The sequence below is a fragment of the Apodemus sylvaticus genome, chromosome 12 (genome assembly GCF_947179515.1).
Source record: "Apodemus sylvaticus chromosome 12, mApoSyl1.1, whole genome shotgun sequence".
Taxonomy (NCBI): domain Eukaryota; kingdom Metazoa; phylum Chordata; class Mammalia; order Rodentia; family Muridae; genus Apodemus; species Apodemus sylvaticus.
The window spans coordinates 72,936,849-72,960,436 of record NC_067483.1 but is presented as its reverse complement, the minus strand read 5'-3'; the positions used below and the strand labels follow the sequence as shown (position 1 = coordinate 72,960,436).

Below are 23,588 nucleotides of genomic sequence, written 5' to 3'. Positions count from 1 at the left end.
CCTTTTTGGGTACCAAGAATGCACGTGGTGCACAGATGCATGCATGTATATGAACTCATATACATAAAGTAAAAATTAATTAATTAAAAAAAGATAGCTCAGTAAATAAGGGCAGACTCACAAGGTGGAAGAAATTGCCCTCTGACTTCTGCATGTATGCCTTGGCCCACATGTATCCATACACATATGCACATAGAAAATAAACTATGATTTAAAATGTGGGATCCTAGCCAGGTATCATGTCACACACCTTTAGTCCTCACACTCAGGAGGCAGAGGCTGGCAGAACTTTGACTCAAGGCCAGTCTGGTCTACAGAGTGAGTTCCAGAACAGTCAGAGTTGCATGGTGAGAATCTGTATCTAGAAGCACCGACAGTAACAAAGGGTAACCAACCACAAGGTTTAAATTAGTGAATGTAGGTAAAATGTTTTGAGGAATGCCTGGCATGTTGGCCGTGTATAAGTGTTACAAAGTCTAGTGTCCTACATTAAATATCCCATCATCGGTTCCCTCCACCTCACCAATGTCCTTTGACTCAAGGGCTAACCTTACGCTAGGGAGTTTTCCTGTTCTGCAGTACGTATGGACTTACCTTATCAAACATGAAGACCTTATTGATCTGGCCTCGGAAGACCTTCAAGACAGAAGTGATATGCACGCAGGCGGCTTGGATGGCGGACCCTATGACTTCTGCTTTGTCTTGCTCTTTAAACATCAAGTTCACAAACACAATCGTCACAGGGCGAAGCTCAGATAAATAGCCCCGAAGCTGCTTGTCATCGATCTGCAAGGCAGAGGGCAGCTTTCTGCAGTGTGTGCCCTGGGCAGTGGAGCCTTTCAGCACCACTCTAGACCATACCTAAAGCCCATACTAGGAAGAAAGCCTTCCGTGGCAACTGAAGCTATCTCACTGTGAGGTACAATTCACAGAGCCAACCCACGGGAAAATGAGAAGATGGTTAGAACCCTTTATCCAAATCTCTTCTGTTGAAACCAACCAACCAACTACCCAAGCAAACACCACACACACACACACACACACACACACACACACACACACCCTACTGGTCAATGAAGATTTATGTAGTTGCTAATTTGGAAGCAAACACCACACACACACACACACACACACACACACCCTACTGGTCAATGAAGATTTATGTAGTTGCTAATTTGGTCAGCAATTGCTACATTACCTAACAACCAAATCCCCCGTGGCAACATGCGGTCTCATTAAGTACTACTACTGCCTTCTTATTTTTATTTCTTTTTAATTTATTTATTTATTATATGTAAGTACACTGTAGCTGTCTTCAGACACACCAGAAGAGGGTGTCAGATCTCATTACGGATGGTTGTGTAAGCCACCATGTGGTTGCTGGGAGTTGAACTCAGGACCTCTGGAAGAGCAGTCAGTGCTCTTAACCGCTGAGCCATCTCACCAACCCCTTATTTTTATTTCTTGTTTCCTATTTTTAGAGTTGGGTAGAAAAATAATCTTTTATATAACTTCACCTTGTACTTTCAGATCCTGGTGCCTTCTGGAATATTTTTAGATTCTATCCCATTATTTTCAGACAGAAGTTCAAAACCTAGCATTAGTGTTCCCGTTTACAAATGAAATAGCAGACACACGGAGAAGTAACACAATTTCCCAAGGTTATGTACATGGGAAGTAGCAAGTTAAAGCCCAACTTTGGATTCCAGCATTCCGTGTAATACATGTCTCTTTTGGGCGGTGTATTTTGTTTTATTGCTTGACTTAGGTTCCCTGTTTTCTACACTCCCACCCTGGGAGAGGCATATGGAGAAGAAAGAATTCCCAAATCACCACTGCCAGTCATCCGTCTTGAATGAGGTTAAATGGAGTTCTTTGCTAATCAGTGGGGGATAGTCATTCTACTTTCTGTCCAAATAACACAAAAGTATCAGTTTCTCCACTGTCAATGTGAAACGTGTCTTCCAGAAGAAACGGAAAGTGGTACAGGGAATTAAGTCGCCATGCTTTCTAACCATCTAGGCTAACCACAGGATTAAGTCCATTTAACTGTATTCTTTTCATAAAAGGTGATGTGATTTATATCTAACTGCTGTAATGATTTTTTTTCAAATACATGTCCAAATAATTTTTAACAAAAATTATCCGAAATGTTCTCAGTTTGGTTGAGGAAAAAAGGGACCTCGGCATCTCTGAGGATGCATGTCCTTTAAGTGTTAGGATATGCCTTTGCAAGGTCTTCCAAGATCTGTCTTCCACCTTCTTTCTGTTCCCTACTCCAGACATACCTCTTTAACAGTATTCGTTATTTCTACAGACAAATCCTCACCAACTCACAAGTTTATCTTATACTCCTTCTTGGAGACAATGATCTCAGCAGTAGCTAATGGAGTCTATCTATTGAGGAAGGGGAGGTTGTAGGAGAGACTTTCTCGTGGACAACCACAGGCACCAGTAGCAGCCACCAGTGAGGTAAGTTTGGGGCAGTCTCGTGTGCTTGTACTTGCAGGTTATTGCCCTTCTAAATGATTATTAAAAACAGGATCATAATTCCAGCAACTCAAAAGGATCACAAGTCTAATGCCTTCCTAGACTGAGTTCAAAGACATCATGGACAACTTAGTGATGGTTTGCTGCAAAAATAAAAAGAGTAACTATAGAATTTTATTTGTTAAACAGGGGATTGAACACAGATCCTCAAGCATGCTAAGCAAATGCTCTATGATTCAACACAATCTTCTTTCCTTTGTTCCTTCCTTCCTTCCTTCTACTTGTTTCTTTGTTTCTTTCTTCCTTTGTTTTTTCTTTCTTTTTTTTCTTTTTTCTTTTTTTTCTTTTTTTGTCTGTTTTCTTGAAAAGGATCTTACTACACAGCTCTGGAATTGGCTATGTAGACCAGATAAAAAATCCATATGTTTCTTCCTCCCAAATGTTGGATTAAAGGCATGCACCACCACACATGACTCACAATTTTAAAAATTAATTTTTTATCTCTGCGTATGTGAATGAGAAGCTACCTCCTCTCAGCTGCCGGAGGTGGTTGTTAAATTCCCTGGAGCTGGAGTTACAGGAGGTTGTGAGCTGCCTGATGTGAGTGCTGGGAACTGAATTTGGGTCCCTTGCTAGGGCAGCAAGTACTCTTAACTAACCACCCTTCTTTCCAGACCCGTTCTTTTTGTTTTTTGAGGAAGACACTCTGTATATTCTCAGGCTATCATCTCAGGATTATAGGTTTTTATCACCAAGCCCAGAATAAATGTTGGGTTTCATTGTTGGTGGTGCTGTTGTTTACTTTTTTGATTGGTTGGTTGTTGGTTTGAAGATCTGTAGCTCAGGTTGGCTGAACTTGTTAATGGTCAAAGATGACTTTTGATCCTCCTGCCTCCACTTCCAAGTGCTAGGAGTATAGGTGTGCATCACCATGACCCAAGTTTTTATTTTTTTCATTAATGTTTCATATGATTATTAACACTCTTAACATACACCACAATGGAGTAAGACCAACAGGATAGTGAAAGTCCATCTTGAAAAACTCTTTCCAGTATAATACAGGTGAGAGTGAGTACTGTTTTATCCCAATTATAAAAAGAGTTTTGGGTCTGTGACCAAAGCTGACCCTGTGCCATAGTGATCCATACACAAGTACCTCCAGGAGAGAGCTGGTCTCCCCAGAGTATGGACACACCTGTGAGCACAGGTAAGACCACCACTGCTGCTCAGAGGGACCTGCTTGGAGCCCTCAGGACTCAGGAATTGAGGAACTGCCTGGGACAGGATCCTCCAAGTTTGTTGTTGTTTTGAGATGGTCTCAGTCACCGTGGTCCTCCTGCCTTGGCTTTCCAATTCCAGGATAATAAGCACAGGCAACTTACACTTACGTTTGCAGTAGCTCCAGTTGGGTTATATAAGGCAATGTAGTGCAAGACCGGCAAATACAGAGAATAGCAATCCAGGACTCGACCTAGCTGGGCTACACAAACTACTAACAGTGCACATGGCAGTCAGAGACCCTTATCTGAATATACCATACACACACACCCAACTCCGTAAAATATGCCTAGCATCCTTTTAGCAACCAAGAACCCATGTGCATTGAGCTATGTTAATACAATAGATTTTTAAAAATGAGAATGACTGCCATAGGCCCACATGTTTGAATACCTGATTCCCAAGTGGTGGAACTATTTGAGAAGGATTAGGAGGTGTGGCCTTGTTGGAGGAGCTGTGCCACTGGGGGTGGGCTTTGGGGATTCAAACGTCCATGTCGTTCCCAGTGTGCTTTCTGCCTCTTTGTAGTTCTCAAGATGTGAAGTCTCAGCTGATGTTCCAGCTATTTACTGCCTGTCACCTCCTCTCTGCCATCATAGAATCTTTCTCTTAGAAGACCATAAGTGACAAACAAACTCTCTTCTGTAAGTTGCTTTGGTCATAAAAGTTTTATCACAGCAATAGAATAGTAACTAAGACACATAAACCAACTCTACACCAAACAATGAAATAAGCCTTTACTCCCCTTATAAACTATCAACTTGGACACATCTTACACTATTTTGTTCACTAGTTATGGCAGACGCCAGGGTCAGGGTGCTGCTCAGCCCAGACTGGATCTGGCCAACACTGGTTTGAAAAGAATGTGCATTGAGGCAAACTGTGCCCTCTAGTGAACCTTTAGAGAAAATCCACTGTTTACCATCTCATGCCTATGCACCTTCAGGCATGCACATGATTAAACTCAGAGGCGTTCTGAGCAGAGATTTGTGCAGTAATGGTGATATAACCCTGTCAATCAAATTAGAGAACCACCCATATCAACCCTTAGCAATCAAACTCCTCTTTCTTTTGAACCCCATAAAAGGAAGCCCCAAACAATAGCCAGAGCCCTTGGGTACTCTTTTACTCACGTGGCCTGATTTTGTAATGAAGCATATTCTGATCTGTGCTTTCACTTTACTCTGATGATCGTTTCAGAGCGATGTTGCAAATCTGTGTGTACTTATGTTCATGGTTTGAGTAAGACGCCAAGGACCTGGAGACACCTGGCCAGACACTGACCACTGGTCCCACGAGTTGTTTTCTTGGTACCACAATTTTTTTCTTGCTTCCACAGCGTGCTTATGAATAATGCCTCCTTTAACTGCGACCCTCCTTCTCCTCTTTCATGCTGTCCCCTCCTCCTCTTCTCACTCCTCTCTCCTCCACCTTCCCTTCCCTTTTCCCTTCTCTTTCTGTCTTGTTTCTGGTCCTGTCCCTGTGTCTCTGTCCCTGTGTCCCCATGCCCCTGTCCCTTCCCTTCCCTCCCCTCCCCTCCCCTCCTCTTCTATTCCCCCTCCCTTCCCTTTCCTCCTTCCCTTCCTCCTTCCCTTCTTCCCTTCCCTTCCTTTCCCTTCCCTTCCCTTCCTTTCCTTTCTTTTCCTTTCCTCTCCTTTCCTTCTCACTATGATTTAGCAAAGCTAGAGATGGCACTAAGAGCCTTGGCAAATGCTCTACCATTGAACCACTCACTTCTACTAATATTTTTCTTTTTCTATCTGGTGTTTTGCTTTTTTCTCTGTGTAGGAGTCCTGGCTGTCCTGGAATTTGTTCTATAGACCAGGCTGACCTTGAACTCAGAGATCCACCTGCTTCTGCCTCCAAGTGCTGGGATTAAGGGCATGTGCCACCATTGCCCAGCTTACCTCCCCTATTTTTTAATATCTTGATTTGCATAACAAATTTGAAGTTGCTTATACATGTAGAATGTGAAATGAAATTCCAAGAAAAGAAAAGCTACAGTTAAAGATTCTTCAAGGATGAGTAACTGATTGACTAGAACTTTGTGGTTGTAAAGAGTTGAACTGATACAGACCCAGATCTTGTGCTATCTGTAGACCTCTTAATAGTCGTCCGTGGCCTACCTGTTGAGTCCTGCCTAACAAGTTTTCAATTATGAGGTGAACTCCTCAGAATGTATTAATTTAACAGATCCTATAGTTCCTAGAAAGTTCTGAAGAACAACATCAGAGAACATGAGCCCTATGGCACAGATTTACCCAGCTCCCCATCACCCCTCTCACACACATACACCTGACATTCCCACCCATATACTTGAAAATATCTTGACTTATAACTGACTGTCTTTTGTTCTATGCCCCTGAAAGACTTTCCATGTTGGAACACGGTATTTGGGGCAATCTGAGTTTGTATTCTAGGGTTGTTGTCACTTCTCCTTAAGGTAATACCTAAGTGTTGAGCCAACAAAATTTTTTTTTTTAAATTTAGAAACATTTTACTAGCTTCTGTGTTCTATTTATTATTTTGTCTATCTTGCTGTTGGAGAGATTCCTGCCACCTCGAAATAGAACACATTGGATTATGAAAATACCTGCTTCAAAATGATTTCCATCACATACTTTTGTAGAGACAACTCGAGTTCAGGATCAGACTCCAACATGCAGGCAAGCCTTAGGAAGTCTAAGAGGACAGAGGGAAAGAGCAGGCTCAGCAGTGTTAGAGAAAGAAGTCTTCTTGTTCCCATCCCCTGGGGCAGTGTCCCTTATAATTTCCCAGGGACAACGAATGACAGAAAGGGCCGAGGGAAATCTACAGAAGACTTCTTACAGGTTGTGGGCTTCTTTACATTAAGTTGCTTGTAACTTGGTTTCAGGAATGAATTAAAATGCTCTGTAACTAGGGAAGATAACTTGTGGATTTTACCTTGAATTTTGCCCTGGAGGCTTCTTAGGTGTTTTGCTGTAATCATATGGACTGTTGACATGAATTGAATGGTTTGGGAAGAATTGAGTGGAGTAGACTAGGAAGTCAAGGACAGCCCTCTGACATCCCCAGCAGTTAAGGAAAGGGAAGGAAACTGGCAAAAGGCACAGGAAATGGCTGGTTTGGGAAACAGAGGCAAACCTAAAACAAATATTGTTAGAGCCCCGGGAAAAGAGAGAGCATGATTTCCATGGGACGATTAATCCAAGCCAAGTGTGGAGCGTATGTCTGTAGCCCAAGCCTGAGAGGCACTGAGGGGGAAGACTTCTTGGTCCTGAGTCACAAAGTTCAAGGTCAACCTGAGCAACAGGTCAAGAACCCTTCTCAAAAACAAAACAAAGCAAAACTAAACAACAAGTATAACAAAAGCCATAGTAGGTTGGCATACCACTTCCCATTCTCTGGAACAGCAGTTATAAGAACCTAGCCATCTTCTTGTCCTGGCCACTGGTTTCCTCTTACCATCTTCCAAACACCATTGAGACAAAACACAGAGCAACCCTGACACCTACTTGTCCTCAACGTTCTTGTGAGTTTCTATATATCTGCTTGTGTTGTGCTTATCTGCTCTTGCATCCTCTCATTTGCACATGCGCTGATAAATATGGATTGCAAGTGCCTGGGAATATGTGTGTGGGTGAAGGAAGCAGTTCAAGGTTGTCCTTTGATAGAGAGGGTCTGAGGCCAGACTGGGCTAATCGAGACTGCCTCAGAACACAGAACAATAAGGAAACCATCAATATTTGGGCACTGTGGCATGTAGCTGGCTGGAAAAGCACTTGCTTAGCATACGAAGCCTAGGAAACAATACCTCGGATCAACCACCTAGGATGAAGCCTAGGAAAAGATCACCAGACTCTAGTTAATGGTGTAGCTAGTAGATTAGACACATTCCCAGATGAGAGAAGGTAGAAATTGGATGTTGGGAAAATAAGACAGGCTTAGCACAAGAAGCTGAGGCAGGAGGAGCTCTTTGAGAACAGTTTGAGAATAGCCTAGGCAGTATGAAAGAACTATTTTTTAAAAATTAAAATTAAAGCTGGGCCTCTAATTCCAGTGTCTGAGAGGCAAAGGAGGATCAAGAGTTCAAGGCCAGCTTAAAGTACAAATGAGACCCTGTATCCCCCCCAAATAAATTTAAAAATTAAAAATAAATTTAAAATGAAGAGTGGGTAAACACATATCCCAAGGCATATGTGTTTTAGTGAAGGTTTCCATTACTGTGAAAAGACACCATGACCAAGGCAACTCTTATAAAGCGAAACATTTAGTTAGGACTGGCTTAGAGGTTCAGAGGTTCAGTCCATTATCATCAAGGCAGGAGCATGGCAGCCTCCAGGCAGGAATGGTGTTTGAGGAGCTGAAAGTTCTACATCTTGCTCCGAAGGCACACAGGAGAAGACTGACTCTCACATGGCCAGGAGGAGGGTCTCAAGGCCCAACCCGACAGTGACACAACTACTCCAACAAGGCCACACCTCCTACTAGTGCCACTCCCTGGGCCAAGCACATTCAAACCACCATACTATGCAGTGCATATTTATTGGTAAATAAGGAGATGCAAGGACAGACATGGCACAAATAGATATATAGAAACTTCTGAGACATCAGAGGCTAAGTAGGAGTCAAGGAAGCTTTGTATTTTGTCTCATTAGTGTTTGGAAGAAGATAGATGGGAATCGGTGGCCAGGAGAGGAAGATAGCTAGGTACTCAGTTTTGTTTTGAAGAATTGGAAATCTGTCTCCTTCATGTCAAGATCAAAGGCCAGAGCTGTATGAAGGAGTGTATCCACTTGTCACACAGCCACCGACCACTCAGAGGCAAAGGGCCCATAAACACACGGAGGCTACTTACTTTTGTGGTCACCGGAAGGATAATAATCCATGAAGCCCATACATTTCGTGAAAAACTCATCGAAATTAAAAGTTGGAGGTGGTTTTAAGAAGCTAACCTAGATAAAACAAACAGTAAACTTTGTTATTCTGAGGGTTGCGTGACCTTAGGAATATTGTTTCACAGCAAACAGTATGTCTAGCACAGGACACACAGCAACTGGCTCAGGATGTACAGGTTCAAGTCTGCCCCTTGAACTTCAGGCCATCCTTAAGTCTTGGCTTCTCAAGTGGTAGAACTACAGGTATGAGTCACCAAGCCCTACTCGGTTATTCTTACTATTGTTGTTGTTATTATTGTTATTATTATTACTGTTAGTAGCCATGGTAGTATTTGTCAGTACAAGGGATTGTTTTGTTTTGTTTTAATTTGTTTTGAGATAGGTTCTCACTATGTAGTTCAGAATGACCTAGTATTTAGTATATAGACCAGGCTGGCCTAGAACTCACAAAGATTCACTTCTCTCTGCTTGCTGAGTGCTGGAGTTAAAGGCAAGTATTGCCTTCTCAGGTCCAGTAAGGCCACATCACAGGCCCACAGGCGACTGAGTGCAGGGCTTTGTACCCCACCATGAAGCTAACTATAGCCTCTTTCACTTGTTTGTTTGTTGTTTGAGATATGGTCTTGTGCAAGCTAGTCTCAAATTTGTTAAGGTTAGGTTCCCGAGTGCTAAGACCATAGGTATGTGTCACTAACATACTGTTGCCAAGGGTTTGTAAACTGTAATTCTGAACTGAGGCAGGTTACAGTTGCCAGTAGTGCAGGCCTATAGAGCCAGCTTTGTGAGATGCTGAGGCAGGAAGATAAAACATTTAAGGGCTTCCTATACTATGAAGGAAGTTCAAGGACAGCCTGAGCTACTTAGTAAGCTCTGTCTCAAAGTTGAAATTAAAAAAAAAAATGCTGGGGCTGTCACTCAGGGAGACAGGTTGCCGGCCTAGCATGCGTGTGCCTCTGTTCTTCAGTACTTGTAATTTTAAAGACGAGGGGCATAGCTCAGACTGGACGGGCATAGCTCCGACTAGGCAGATGCTGAGCTCCTAAGTCCTACGCTCAACTTTTAGCTCAAAAAGAAAAGAGAAAAACAATTAACTTTTTCCAATTACTTTTTAAGACCTTAAAGGTCAGTATGTATGCACAAAGGGCCACTTGTTTGTTTTTTCACCCTGAAGGTCTTTGTCCATTATCGCTTTCCAAACATTTCAAGTCAAATAAAACCTGAGATAACAACATCTCCTTCTTCCTTCTTTTCCCTTCTCCTTCTTTTTTTTTTTTTTTGTTTTTTTTTTTGTTTGTTTGTTTGTTTGTTTTTTGTGACAGGGTTTCTCTGTGTAGCCCTGAGTGTCCTGGAATTCACTCTGTAGACCAGGCTGACCTTGAACTCAGAAATCTGCCTGCCTCTGCCTCCCAAGTGCTGGGATTAAAGGCGTGTGCCACCACTGCCTGGCCTTCTTTTCTCTTCTTTCTCTCCTTTTTCTCTCCTCCCTTCCCCTCTCCTCCCCTTCCATCCCTCCCTCTCTTGCTTCTCTCTCTCTTCTCCCTTCTTCTTTCTTTCTTTCTTTCCTCTTTCTTTCTTTCTTTCTTTCTTTTCTTTCTTTCTTTCTTTCTTTCTTTCTTTCTTTCTTCCTTCCCTTCTTTCCTTCTTTCCTTCTTTCTTTCTCTCTCTCTCTCTTTCTTTCTTTCTTTCTTCTTTCTTTCTTTCTTTCTTTCTTTCTTTCTTTCTTTCTTTCCTTTCTGCAGACTTGGATACAGAGTTGGAGGTCATTATCCATTCATGTATGAGCATTAGAGAGGGGGGCACTTAGAACATGGGTGCTAGCTTCCCAGGAGGGATTCTCACTCCATTTCTTTCTTACAAGTGTTAAAAAGTGTTAATGCCTAAAATGTTCTTAGGAAAACTGTGAATTCTGTAATATGATACATTGAGTCTGGGACATCCTCTGGTATTCCTGCCTCTAAAATGCAGAACTTTAGTTTACCAAGAGGAAGCAACAGGCAAAAACAGTTGGGGGTATGCCTGGCAAACACCTGACAATCCACTGGTGGGTGTTCGGAGTTGTTGGTAGAGAAAAATAAGTGCTACCCTTCACAGAACACACACCCATTGAAATCCCAGCAGTCGGGAGGTGGAGGCTGGAGGATCAGTAATTTGAGGGCACCTTTAGCTATATGAGTTCTAGGTTGGCTTGGCCTACATGAGACCCCTGCCTCAATAAAAAACAAACAAACAAATGAGGATCAGATATTACATCTCCCAACTGTCCCTAGGTCACCTCATAGCTTCATTTACCCTCAGTGGGGGGGGGGGGGGGTTGGAAGGAGCATTTCTTTCTTGGGCTCAGCAACCCTGTTTCCTCCCACAGGACATGTCCTTAGGCTAACCCTGACTCCCTGGAGTTGGCCTGCTGGCACACACTGGCCACAAACCCAGTGCACTTTCACCTTAACCGCTCTCTGATCCGGAATCCTCTCGATTTCAATCATGCTCCGATCACAGAGCTGCCAGCAGTTTGGTGACAGAATAACGTCGTTCATCTGAGCCATGTTCTGAGCCAGGCGTACATCATCCACCGCCTGGCCAATCACCAGGAAATAGTTCCGTGTTTCATCCCCAAAGACCAACATGGTGATGTGGCCAGCAGCCAGTCCTGAAAGAAGAAAGCAATGGGTTATTTCTCAGAAGCACTGGATCTTGGGAAAAAAAAAATCAGATCTAACCACACAACCTTTACACGAAACCCCACTTTTAGAATTTTACATAGAGATCAGAAATGCCTCTTCCAGGTCCCAGCCATTCCAGATGCCCCTTCTTTTAAAGCTAGAGAGCACAACTCCTAATTTTCACCTTTTGGTGAACCATTGTTTTTGGAGGGGGGGGCGTGGGGGATGTTTTGAGACAGGATTTTTCTGTACAACCTTGGCTGTCCTAGAACTCACTCTGTCGACCAGGCTGGTCTGGAACTAACAGAGATCCATTTGTTTCCTGAGTGCTGGGATTAAAGGCATGGGCCTTCGCACCTGGCTTCCTCTAATTTGTTTTCAAATTGAGAAATGAAGCTATTGGTAACTGAATAATAGTACAGAGATACTGTAAGATATGACATGTATGTGAAAATTGTATATATATGTATATGTATGTATATACATACACACACTGTATGTGACAGAGCTCATAAATGACTGTAATTAATGTAATCAAAGTTTGTTTTCCATCTTCATTGTTTGTGCCAATTTTGTTTGTGACTATAGCCCTGGCTGGGCCCCAAACTCCCACCTATTTTCCAGTCTTACTCTCCTAAGTGCCGCGATTATAGAAGTACAGTCCCATCCCCCACTGTCCTCTCCCCCACCTCCATCCCACCCTATCCCCCAGCCACCATGCCCCATCTTGGTTATTTTTCAGTCTAAGAAGTATACTACATGAGTTTCTCTGAGTGAAGTTGGAAAAAAAATGTTGTGGGGCCTTTACTAGAGAAGACTGCTCAGACACGGGTTTAAGCCAACAGAAAGTCTTTATTAGCTGGCCAGCAACTACACTGGGTGTTCAGAATCCCAGTGTAGCCCTGAACCTTTCTCAGGATCAGCTTCTAAGCACAAAAAAATGTGTTTTGGGTTGACATACTTCAGTTAACAAGAACAATTAGCCAGAAGCAGAACTACAGAAGCTAAAGAAACAAGGTTAGGACATTTAGAGACTTTCCCAGAACTATATGGACTTGAATGGATTAGGCCTTTGTTTTAGTTTTGGCAGGTGGTGCTGTGTACATGCCAAGTTTTACAGCCTGAATGGTACTTCCATCATGGAGTCAGTTGTGCTAAGGCCTCAGGTCCTACTTAAGTTTGGTGTTCTATAATAAAAACAAAAGCAAACAAGCAAACAAAAACCATATTCAGTGTTATAGAGCTTGTCTTTTAAAGAATATATTTATTTGGAAAATTTGAAAATTGGCATAAAAAGATAGCTTATTTAAGACAACAGGTAGGTACATAAAGAGAAATAATCAATTGGATAACCTAGGATGATCCCATTAGTTCTGATATTTGTGATTTTTTTAAAAAAAATTGTCATTAGTGTGAGTGTGTGTATATGTGTGTGTGTGTGTGTGAGAGAGAGGGGGGGGGGAAAGACCATGGCCCATATTCAGTGAGGTCAGAGGACAACTTTGTAGAATTCGTTCTCTTCCACTTTAATGTGAAGTCTTTTACTGACTCAGCCGTCTTGCTGGCCTCCATGTTTGAGATTTCTCCATCCATACATTTCCGTCTCCAATGGCACCGCCCACACCTCTGGCTGCTACTCATCATCCACACCTCTCAGAATCGTGGTTCTCATGGGTACCATGTTACCTAAATCCTGATGCCATGATGAGATGAGAAGGACAGAATGCATGCAAATTCTTTGTGCAGGACGGAGCTGCGTGTGGCTGTCACCCCATCAGGAGGATGGCGTGCAGGACGGAGCTGCGTGTGGCTGTCACCCCATCAGGAGGATGTCCTCAACAAGCCCAGTTATAGACACTGAGCTGTGCCATAGGCACAACTTGTTAAACAGTTTGTGTATCATTCCTTTTTACAAAAAGATTATTTTATTCGAATGAGGGGTTTGCCTACAATTATGTATCTAACTGTGTGCATACCTGGTGCGGTTGGATTCTTTGGAACTGGAGTTTTATATGGTTGTGAGGTGCCATGTGGGTGTTGGGAACTGAACCTGGGTCTCTAGAAGAGCTGCCAATGCTCTTAACCAATGAGCTATTTCTCCAGTTTCTGTATAGCATTCTTATGATGTAACAGACAACCAGTCTTATGGCATTGCTGAATCTGTATAATGACAAACTGTTCTCTGTTGTACTTAGTGCTATACAACCTTTACAAGCAACAAGATACAACAGTGATAGTAATTCCTTTACCCAGTTCTTGTTATGTGCCAAGTACCAGACAAATCTTATGTGAGTGGGGCTATTGGTAAACTCTATACAGAGATGAGAGTAATCTTCTCCTCCTTCTCCTTGATATTATTGATACAAGATCTCCTATTGTTCAGAATGGCCTGAACTTGTTAAACAGTCAAGGGTAACTTTGAGCTTATCCTCCTGCTTCTATCACCCAAATGCTAGGCTTAAAGGCATGTACCATCACACCTGGTTTATAAAGCACCAGTCATAGAACTCAGGAAATTGTATATCATTGTACTCTTGCAACTGAGCTACACAACCCTGGTGATCTTATACTTCTCCTCTTCCTGCCTCTTTTTTGTTTTGTTTGTTTTGTTTTGTTTTTGAGACAGGGTTTCTCTGTGTAGCCCTGGCTGTCCTGGAACTCACTCTGTAGACCAGGCTGGCCTCGAACTCAGAAATCTGCCTGCCTCTGCCTCCCAAGTGCTGGGATTTAAGGCACGTGCCACCACTGCCTGGCCTCTTTTTTTCTGAGTGCTAAGATTATAAGCATTACCACCATACCTGATTTATGCGGGTCTTGAAATACAAGGCATTCTGCATGGTAGGCAAACACTCTGCAAACTGAGTTATATCTATACGCCCAGAAGTATTAATTTCTTGAGACAAGGTTCCCTGTATAGCCCAGGCTGTCCTCAAGCTCACAAAAGTTTCTGTACTCCTTGAGTGATATGATGATAGGCATGTGCGACCACATCTAGTCTACCTTACTTTTATAAGAGCCCACTTTATAGACGTCATGATCATCTCCAATTCTCTTAAATGATTAGTGACTGTGCAAAAAATTGTATCCTGGTTAGCCCAGTTCCAAAGCATGATAGTAGAGCCAAACCAGCATGTTCCAGGCGTGAGGACTCAGGCCCCAACTACTGGTACCATCTGTTCTTCCCCAAATCTTTTATTTTTTTGAGGCTGTCTTGTTATGTCACCCTGGCTGGCTTCAAACTCTCAGCTATCCTCCTGCCTCAGCTCCCTGATTACAGGCGTATACCACTGTGCCCAGCTCTGAATACTTACCTATCTTAACTCGAATATCCAGGCCTTCTTCCACCTCTTTGGCTTCAAACAAGCCGTGGATCTCCAGGCTGCATTTAATGACCACCGTGATGATGTTCTTCAGTTGCTTTCTTTCAACTTTCCACAGGGCCAGCAAGGCGTCACCTTGAAGAGAGACACTCTGGAAGCTTAGGCCCTACCCTGGAGATCAGGGTGTTTTGCATGAACATTGCATAAGCTTGCGCTGCTTCAAACATTTCTCAACCCATTCCCTGACCACGACTCCTGAGGTGCCTCCCTTGTAACAGGGCGAGCTACTTGGGTCTTCCTTTCTGCCCTCCCCAGCTCAGTCAGCTTCCATACCTGCGAATTTTAGGATGTCTCCTCCAAAAATCAGGACTTCTAAAAGAAAGAAGAAGAAGAAGAAGAAATAAAGAAAGAAAAAGTTATGTCAGACCGAGTCTTTAACGGACATTACTCATTGGTAAAGTAGAAGCAGGCTTGGTAGCATGGTTGCACATGCCTGAAGTCTTAAGACTTGGAAAGCTGAGACAGAAGGATCACTGTGAGTTTGAGGCCAGATTGGGCTACATAGCTAAATCTTAGACCCTGTCTCAGAGAAAGAGAGGGGGAGGGGAGAGAGAGAGAGAGAGAGAGAGAGAGAGAGAGAGAGAGAGAGAGAGAGGAGAGAGAGAGAGAGAGATGGGTTAGCAAGACTAGCAATTTAGAAAATACACGTCTATCAAACATTACATCTCATTACTTCTGTGTAGGCCAGCGAGCACCACAACCAGACTGTATCTGTGTTCCAGGAAAACAAATAGACAAACAAAACAAAACAAAAATCGATCAAACAAGCCAGGAAACAGGAGGGCGGAGTTCCCCCAAGACCTGAGGATACTTGCCCTTCTCCCAGGGTGTAAGAACGCTCTCTCTAGGCCAGCATATAGACCTTGGGGAGCATAGGCTGGCGGATGGATGAGAAGACTCCACAGAAACAGGAGTAAGGGAATGAGCGCTGTTTGTTGCCAGTTTAGAATCTCCAATGTAAGCGGAGATTTGCAGATGTGAGCTACCACCTGCTCTCTCTCTCTCTCTCTCTCTCTCTCTCTCTCTCTCTCTCTGTGTGTGTGTGTGTGTGTGTGTGTGTGTATGTGTGCTGGTAATGGAACTCAGGGCCTCAGGCATTTGTTGCATTCTGGCAAAGTACCAGTCTGTTTTTGGGATGGGGCATTGAAACAGTCTCATAACTTAAGGCTAGTTGGAAGTCACTATGTAACTTATGTAACTTTGCTTTTGTTCTTTCTGCCTCTGATTCCTAAGTCTTGGGGTTACAGATTTTGTTTTTACATTAGGGAGCATTAGCCTAGGGTTAGAGAGGTGGCTCAGTGGTTAAGAGCTTTGGCTGAGCCTGGTAGTGGTGGTGGTACATGCCTTTAATCTCACTCAGGAGGCAGGGGCAGGCAGATCTCTGTGAGGTGGAGACCAGTCTAGTTTACAGAACAAGTTCCAGGACAGCTATGGCACCACAGAGAAATCTTGTCTCAAATAACCAGCAAAACCAACCAACCAACAAACCAACTAAACAAACAAACGAAACTCCAACCAAACAAAAAAATCTGGCTGATTTCCTGGAGGACCGAGTTTGATTCCCAGTATCTCACAACCAACTACATAATTCCAGATCCAGGGAATCGAATACCTTCTTTTGTCCTCTGTGGGCACCAGGCACGTATCTGTGCACAGACAGATATGCAGGCACAATACCCACACACAGAATAAAATATTAATAAATAAAAACTTAAAGAACATCAAGCTAGGTATAGTGGCTCATTCCTATAATCTCAATATTGGTGGGCTGAGGCAGGAGGACTGTTTTTTGTTTTGTTTTGTTTTGTTTTTACTTAAGGTCATCATATTTATATAAGTTACAAACCAGCCTGGGCTATAAACTCAGGCCTTTAACACAAAACATCCTTTCTCTCATGTAGTCTTACTAGTAAGGCTTTATCCTATTCCTTTAGCTGTATGATAGCATATTTAAAGTACTGGTGACTGTCTTGGTTTGCTTTTCTTGCTACAATAAACACCATCCACAACTGTGAGAGGAAAGAGCTTGTTTTAGCTTCTCTCTATCAATCCATCATGAAGGGAGTTCAGGGCAAGACTTCAAGCAGGAACATGGGGGCAGAAATGTAAATAGAGACCACAGAGAGGTGCTGGGTATTGACTTACTCCCCAGCCTCACCCAGACAGCTTTTTTAAAATATGACCCCAGGCCACCTGCCTAGGAGTGGTACCACCCACAGTAGGCTGGAAGCTCCCACATGAACTGTTAATCAAGAAGATGCCCCACAGACTTGCCCACAGGCCAACTTGATGAAGGTATTTTTTCTTTTCTTTTCTCCTTTCTTTTCCTTCCCCCCTTTAAAAAAAGATTTATTTATTTTATATGGGAACACTGTTGCTGTCTTCAGACACACCAGAAGAGTGTATCTGATTCCATTATAGATGGTTGTGAGGCACCATGTGGTTGGTTGTTTGGAATTGAACTGAGGACCTCTAGAAAGAGCAGTCAGTGAGTGCTCTTTAACCACTGGGCCATCTCTCCAGCCCCATGAAGGTGTTTCTTTCAATCAAAGTTCCTTCTTGTCAGAGCCTCTAGCTTGTGTCAAGTTGACAAAAACAAACAAACAAACAAACAAACAAACGAATGAACAATCAAGCGTGTGCGTGTGCGTGTGCGTGTGCGTGTATTTCCTGGAGAATATGAAGAATGGTAAGTAACTGTACAAATACCGACAGAGCGACGGTCTGGAAAGCCGCCCGGCAACCCCGAGAACGCTTACTCTCCACTATTGCGCTTATGTAGTAGTTGAGGATCTCCACCAGCTGCTCGGCTCCCCGGTCCATGTACATGGCCGTGCTGAACTTCTCAGTCATTGCAGTAAAACCTGCAAGAAACTGCAGCTGGTTTCCTTCGAGTCGAGCACAGCCAGCAGAGGGCTCACTGGCCCCGCAGCGGGAGCCACAGAAAGTGGCAGAGTTTCAAATGACCTTAGTGCTGGCCAGACAGTAGCCATGCGGAACTTAGTAGGCTAGGGGTCAGGGAAAGCCATCTTTTCCTTTTAGGCTCCCAGTGTAAACAGTGATAACAGCGTAGCATTGGAAATAGAAGTTTTTTGTTCAATGGTTTAAAAGGCCACACATTTTTCAAACGCTTCTGAAGAGACAGTTTAGTATTAGGGCGTAGACAGGAGCAGGTTGTCTCCTGAATTAGTTTGTTAGAGATATATGTGGGACTTGGGGGACCAGGTTATGAAGTCGGGCAGGGACACTGGAGCCAGAAGTCCCAGACAGGAACCTTGAGTGCCTTAAAGACATGCCTGTGACTGAGAGCTGGAGCAAGGGAAGATGAGAGACATCTGGGTCAGAGGTCATCCCCTCGTTCCTGTGTGCACAGTGAGATGAACCGTTCTGCTGCTCTAACAGCCTGGGGTTTGAAAATGGTGCCCCCTCCCCAACACGCGCCCACCTCCCCACCCCACTGCCGTCACAACCTGCGTGGGACTTCCGATGTGAGCCTGCTGCTCACCCACATTAAACAAGCATCCCTCTGACACTTGCCTGAAATATCAACAAACATCAGAACTCCATCAAAACATTTCACGGACGGCCGCTCCGGAGAGAAATCTCCGTAGACAATGAGGTCTGGTAAGTGAGCAGCTATCTTGACGATTGCCCTGTCTTGTAGCTCCTGCTTTCGAGCACTCATGTTCAAGGACAATGGTCAGGATTTTTCAGCACCAGGAAGCTGTCTCCCCAAGTAGGTCTTCTAGAAACAAAAGTTGGGAATGGAGGAAATCTAAGGGATGTGTTTGTTCTCTTTCCCGTTTGTTTTTCTCCAGTTGTTTTTGTTCTACCCCTGGGATGGGTTACTTAAATAAATGACTGTGTCCTGGCAGAGCTAGAGTTGGTGTCAACCCAAAGGGATCACTTTCCCCTCTCTCTCAATCTCCCCCCCCCTTTTGAGAGAGAGAGAGAGAGAGAGAGAGAGAAGAGAGAGAGAGAGAGAGAGAGAGAGAGAGAGAGAGAGAGAGAGAAGAGTGTCTCACTACATATCCTGCCCCTCACCCCCAGCCTGCAACTCACTATGAAGACCAGACTGGCCTCTAACTTAGAGAGATGTTTGCCTCTGCCTATACGATTAATCTTCTGTATGGAAGGAAAGCCATGGCTGGACTTCCGCACAATCCAGAACAGTTATACAAAGTTAGCACGCTACGGAGGGAAGCAATGGACCCATCTACTTCCAGAAAAAGGTAAACCCCACCGGGAGTAGGGGACAGTAGCCTCAGTCAGTCTAGCCAGATTCCATTTCCTTTTGTGTCTCTGTTCTTCACCCTCTTTGGGCCTGTTATCTTTTGTCCTTTATAAAAAGTAAAGACAGATGTGAGCTTTTTGTGGGTACATACTTGTGTGTGGGTATCAGGTTATTACCTATAGGCAAGAAGTTAAGCAAATTGAGGTATAATATTAGAGAGTGAGAAAGCTCTGAAGGGTGGGGGTGACAGCTGGAACTCGGAAAGGCTTAAATTGTAAGTGAGAGGAGATGCTGACACTTCCTTCTACTGCCAGTTGGCTGGAAGCAAATTAGTATTTGCTTCCTTTAGGGGTGGACAGCAAATGTGCAGACTCAAGTGAGGTTAAAAGAAAAAAAAAGCTCTAGCTGAGTACAGAGGGCTATACACAGCACTTGGAGTGGTGGTGACTGAGGCAGAAGGATCATCACGAGTTTCCAGCCAGCCTGGGTACAGAGAAAGACCGTGTCTCAAAAACCAAATCCAAAACCCAAACCAAACTAAAAAACAAAACAAAATAACAACAACAACAACAAAAACCACCTGGCAGAGCCTTCATGTCCAGCAGGAATTAACTCACCTGCCACACAGGGCAGGGAAGCAAGCTGACTAACAGAATCTTCAATCTTCACCCTTCCCTCCTCTCCCCCAAATCCAAACCCCCAGTCTCACCACCACCCCCACTCCCTTCCCCCTCTGCTTCCAATCCCCAGTCTCATCCTCTGCTCTGTAACACAGCCCACCTGCTGTGTCTGTTCCTCATACTGTCTGCCCCCAGTCCCAGTGGACTAAGATCCCAGTGGAAGTGCTGTTTTCTCCCTCCTGTGCCTCCCTCATCCCTTCCTTCTAGCTCATTCCCATTCCCAAGTTACAATTCCTAATACCTAGAAACACACTTTACCAGGGACACCCCCCCCCCCCCAGCCATATTAAGCAAGAACCCAGTTGCATTCCCTACCAGGTAGCTCACAACCACCACAACCTCCTAAGAACTAGAGATGGCAACAGAAACCAAGGAACAAAACACCTACCCTACAAAAACAAGACCAGATAATAGAACCCAGAACTATAATCATCCCAAATCCACATGCCTGGATGCCAGCTTAAAACCACACTCAAGGACAGTTAGGATAATATGTATCTACCAGAGCCCAGCAACCTTGCTATAACAAACAGGCCCTGAGAAATATAATATATAGCTGAAGTACAAGCCAAAGACCTTAAAGTAGACTTTATGATATGATACACCAACTTAAATGAAGAGACTCAAAACAATTCCACTAAACTCAGGAACAAGTTGTCTGCTCTTTATATAACTATCCAGTATAGTACTTGATGTCTTAACTAGAGCAACAAGACAAATTAAGGAGATCAAGGGGATATACATTGGAAAGGAAGAAGTCAAAATATTGTTATTTGCAGTTGACATGGTGGTATACATAAGTGACCCTAACAATTTACCAGGGAATTCCTACAGCTGATAAACACTTTCAGCAAAGCAGCAGGGCTCAAAATTAGGGCACAAAAATCAGTAGCACTTCTATGTACAAATGAAGAAAGAAAGAAATTAGAGAAACAATACCTTTTATACACACACACACACAGACACACACACATACACACATATGAATGATATCTGGGAGGGCAACACTACTTAAGTAAGAGAAAAACTTGTATGATAAAAACTTTAAGACACTGAAGAAAGAAATTGAAGATATCAGAAGATGGAAGGATCTCCCATGCTCATGGATTGGAGGACTAACATAGTAAAATGGCCATCCTAACAAAAGCAATCTACGGTGCAATCCCTATCAAAATTCCACCACAATTTTTCCACTAAAGAAGTCTAGGAAAACATAAACAAGCATGAAAAGGAAATGAATAAACAGTTCAATACCTTAAAGTGGAAATAGAATCAATAAGAAAACCCAAACTGAGGGAAATGTGGAAATGAAAACCTTGAGCAGGAACCTCAGAGGCAACCTTCCCCAACAGAATACAGTAGATGGGAGAGAGCACCTCAGACACAACTCCTCATAAATCTTAAAAGGATAACTTTTAGTTTCCCATGATAATACATACACACATACACACAAAACAAACAAACAAACAAACAAACAACAACAAAAGAACAAAAGCCCTACAGGATAGCAAAAACAATCCTGAATCATAAAAGAACCATTGAACATCACCAACCCTAAAGTCAAATTGTCCTACAGAGCTACGAAACAGCATGATATGGGTCTAAAAACAGACATCTTGATTGATGGAATAGAATTGAAGACCCAGATATAAATCCACACACCTATGGACACCTGATTTTTTTTTTTATAAAGAAGCCAGAAATACACACTGGAAAAAAGACAGCATCTGCGACAAATGGTGCTGGTCAAACTGGATGGTGCACGTAGAAGAATGCAGATAGATCCATCCTTATCACCCTGCACAAAACTCAGCTCCAAATGGATTAAAGACTCCACAGAAGACCAGACACACTGAATCTTATAGAAGTGAAATTGGTGAATAGCCTTGAACTCACTGACACAGGAAATGTATTTTTGAATAGAGCACTGTTAACTCAGACACTAAGATCAACAAACAGGACCTCATGAAACTGAAATGCTTCTGCACTGCAAAGGATGCTGTCCTTTGGATAAAGTGGCAGCCTCCAGGATGGGAAAATATTTTTACCAATTACATATACAATAGAGGCTATTATTCAAAACATATATATATAAAACATAAAAACACCTGGATACCAAGAAAACAAATGATAATAAAATGTACAGATATAAACAGAGAATTCTCAAAAGAGCCAACTCCGATGGCTGAGAAGCACTTGACAAAATGTCTACCATCCTCAGTCACGAGGGAAATACAAATCAAATCTACATTAAGATTTCAACTTACACTGGTCAGAAGGGCCAAGATCAATAAAAGAACTGGCAGTTCATGCTGGTGAGGGTGTGGAATAGGGGAACACTTATCCACTGCTGGTGGGAGTGCAAACTTACATAGCTACTATGGAAGTAAGTGGGTTAGGCCATGTGGCCCGCAGTACATGGCTAACAGAAAAGTGAGCTCAAGGGAAGCTTTGGAGGTTCTTTGTCTCATAATGTCATAACAGCTTTATTTTTAAAATATTTATTTAAATCATTAATATTTTAAAATTACAACTTAAATATAATTTAAATTAATATTTTTTAATATTTAAAAATATTTATTTTATTCTATCATTTTTTTTTTATTTATTTGGTTTTTCAAGACAGGGTTTCTCTGCATAGTTCTGGTTGTCCTGGAACTTGCGCTATAGACTAGGCTGGCCTTGAACTCAGAGATCCAAGTGCCTCTACCTCTTGAGTGCTGGCAGTGTGTGCCACCACTGCCCAGCTAATATACAGATATTCACATATAGAGACCTTTAAAATGAATATATATGTAAATATGTACATATATATATCTCCTATTAATAAATATATATTTATTTACCCTGAAAATTTTGTATATTATAGCTTCTGGGTTTATGTTTTTATGGGATTCCTGAAATTCCTGAATGTGTCTCTGCATCTATATCAATTTCTTGTGCCTTTTCTAGGGCTCTTTTCCTTCTGGTTTTTTTTTTTTTTTTTTTTTTTGTCTCAGAACAGAACTAAACAAAAAGAAGAAATACAAAGAGGAGAGAGATCTCCTGCTCTGCTGGTCTGAGCAGCGCTGGCTGCTGGCCGAGTCTTAGACTAGCAAGCCGCATTCCTGGAATAGGTGGCACAGGAGAAACGATCAGAAACACGGCTGCTAATTTTGGGTTGGTTCCTGGTCAGCAGGAAGGGACTGGCTGGTAATTTCAACCAGAAACTGCCCATCTGAGGAAAAGTAGAGCAATCACATACATTTGTATTTTTAAAGAAGAAAGGCAAACATTAACCTATTTAATGAGCAAACTTTAAAATTTATAGAGACCTCTAAAATGGTCTAAAAATATTTCCATGTTAGATACTAGAGGTGCTTTAAAAATAAGAATAAAATCTGGGAATGGGGTCATGGCTCAGTATTGAAAAGTGAGTTTAGCATGTACGTGGACCTGGGTTCAATTCCTAAGACCAAAGTAACAAATAGGTAACAACAGAGAACAGAGGCTTAGGGAAGATGCTAGGGCAAGAGGCTTCGGGGTATTTAAACTGAAGGGAGGAGACCGAACACGGGCAGCAGGCTGGAACGTGAGCGCACAGAGACAGAGAGATGGAGACAGGGAGAAATAGCAGGGTTGTAAGGAGAATGGGTGGCTGGGGAGGACTTCTGTGAACTGGAGAGAGTGTGGGGGGAGGGAGGGGTAACAGGTACTTGGGATACTGAGCCTTGAGGCCAGCATGAACTTTTGTATGCTGATAGACACAACAGACAGCCATTTGTCCCTTCTGTCAATGCTAAGGGGAATGACTTCTTTTGGTAGTGGGGGACAGCTTCACAGGTTCCTGAGGTATGGCTTTTAACTAGCCCCCCAGAAATCCTCCTACAGTTTAGGACTGCCTTTTGGAGTTTGGAGAAATGGGGTTTCCTTTGGATCTGACACAGGGGATGTGAAAGTGAGCTGGCTATGACATCTGTTGATCACCAGGATCGATTTGGCTGATC

The 23,588-nt window shown here is 43.0% G+C and overlaps 1 protein-coding gene across 1 annotated transcript in view; it reads right to left on the bottom strand.

Annotated features, from left to right (window-relative positions):
* Positions 1 to 18,373, bottom strand: part of Adcy10 (adenylate cyclase 10) — a 66,193-nt gene extending 47,820 nt beyond the window's left edge. Inside the window, exons 1-8 of the mRNA XM_052200615.1 lie at positions 18,226 to 18,373; positions 17,448 to 17,552; positions 14,962 to 15,000; positions 14,620 to 14,763; positions 11,090 to 11,295; positions 8,609 to 8,705; positions 6,362 to 6,450; positions 595 to 786 (exon numbers count right to left, since the gene is read on the bottom strand). Of these exons, the coding sequence (XP_052056575.1) occupies positions 595 to 786; positions 6,362 to 6,450; positions 8,609 to 8,705; positions 11,090 to 11,295; positions 14,620 to 14,763; positions 14,962 to 15,000; positions 17,448 to 17,552; positions 18,226 to 18,373 (1,020 nt within the window). The remainder of the gene's footprint in view (positions 1 to 594; positions 787 to 6,361; positions 6,451 to 8,608; positions 8,706 to 11,089; positions 11,296 to 14,619; positions 14,764 to 14,961; positions 15,001 to 17,447; positions 17,553 to 18,225) is intronic.
* Positions 18,374 to 23,588: the final 5,215 nt, after the last annotated feature.